General features: G+C 39.2%; 1 protein-coding gene across 1 annotated transcript; it reads right to left on the bottom strand.

The window, feature by feature from the left end:
• Nucleotides 1-356: 356 nt before the first annotated feature.
• Nucleotides 357-1,298, bottom strand: LOC141715012 (uncharacterized). The gene is made up of 2 exons (XM_074518500.1): nucleotides 830-1,298; nucleotides 357-742 (listed from the first exon to the last, which is right to left on the bottom strand). The coding sequence occupies exons 1-2, from the start codon at nucleotides 1,296-1,298 to the stop codon at nucleotides 357-359; spliced, it is 855 nt and encodes a 284-aa protein (XP_074374601.1).
• Nucleotides 1,299-1,555: the final 257 nt, after the last annotated feature.

A 1,555-nucleotide genomic window follows, 5' to 3' on the forward strand; every position in this document is an offset into this window, starting at 1 on the left:
ATATTAATACTAAACATTTTAATTGTGAAGTAACTTGTGGTACAGAAAGCAAGTTGTTAGAGAGATTAGGAATCAACAAAGTATGTTCTAAAGATAGAGATTGAGTTAAATCAACTCTTCCAGCTCCAGTTACAGGATATGAAACTCCATTTGCATTGACAATAGTGGAACAATTAGGCAAACAATGATCATGTAAGAGAGACGAATCAAAAGTCATATGATTCGTAGCACCAGAGTCAAGAATCCAACCATTATCCCTTGCCAAATTAGTATCAACTAATGCCTTACCTTAATTACCTGACTCTTGAACAAGAGCTGAACCAACTATAGAGTGAGGAGTGGAACCAACTACAGAATCATGAGCTAGTACCGGATTTTCCACCAGGCTGAGGAGATGATGCACACAAAGCCACTTTCCCCTTGCCTCTGGACCTCAACCTTTCTTTATGTTCATTCCACCAGTCTGGGTATCCATTCTTCTCGAAACACGACTCGATGAGATGTTTGTTACTGCCACAATAAGAACACTTCCCAAGCTCTGCCATTGTAGAATTTTGTTGAGAAAGAGGAGACTGAGCATATCTTTTAGCTACCATAGCAACCTCAGATACATCTCCCTGACTCAGCATTGTATTACGACGCTGCTCTTCCCTTCGTAGTGTTAAGAACACAACTTCAGTGCTAGGAAGAGGATCAGTGCGTAGGATTTCTCCTCGAATAGAATCATATGTGCCATCCAGACCTGCAAGAAATACATAAACACGCTCTTCCTCAATTTCAGTCAATCGTACCTTAATAACCTCCGCTTAAGTAAACGTGATGGGTTTACGATGATCAAGTTCCTGCCAAAGAAACTTCAGATCTGAATAGTACGTTGCAATTGGTCTCCCCCCTTGCTTTGTGGACATTGCCTTTCGAGATAAATCATAGATGATTGATTTATCAGCACCTTCAAAAAAGGTGCGACTTGCAGCATCCCAGACCGCCTTTGAAGTGGGTAGACGTATGAACAACATCATGACATCAGTTTCCATAGAATTGATAAGCCATCCTTTTACGATAGCATCGTCCATGACCCATTTATTATAGGTTATATCACCAACAACGGGTTGCTTATTAGTACCAGTAATAAATCCTTTTTTACCTCTCCCAACAATAAACATAGTAACAAACTGAGACCAAACATCATAGTTAGAACCTCCTTTCAATTTGATTCCGCCAGGAATTGACATCGGTTCCGAAGGCATCATCACATTCATTGTTGGAGCATTCACCGAGGAGACAATAGATCCACCCATTGAGGATTCAAGATAGGAGTCTGTACTTGTATTCACCATGATGGTTTACAACGATATGTAGAGAGAACCTTGCTCTGATACCAACTAGAAAAATATAGACAGATTAGAGAACAATCGGTTCTGTGCTTCTGTGCTTGTATTACAGGGAAGAATAATTCTCATATATTTATTGTGTATTCTTTACAATGTATATATATAGTGTATATTACAGCAACATCCTATACAACCCTAAAATATATATGGTAAGTATTGCCAAC

This window comes from Apium graveolens, chromosome 3, assembly GCF_009905375.1.
Source record: "Apium graveolens cultivar Ventura chromosome 3, ASM990537v1, whole genome shotgun sequence".
In the NCBI taxonomy this organism is placed as follows: domain Eukaryota; kingdom Viridiplantae; phylum Streptophyta; class Magnoliopsida; order Apiales; family Apiaceae; genus Apium; species Apium graveolens.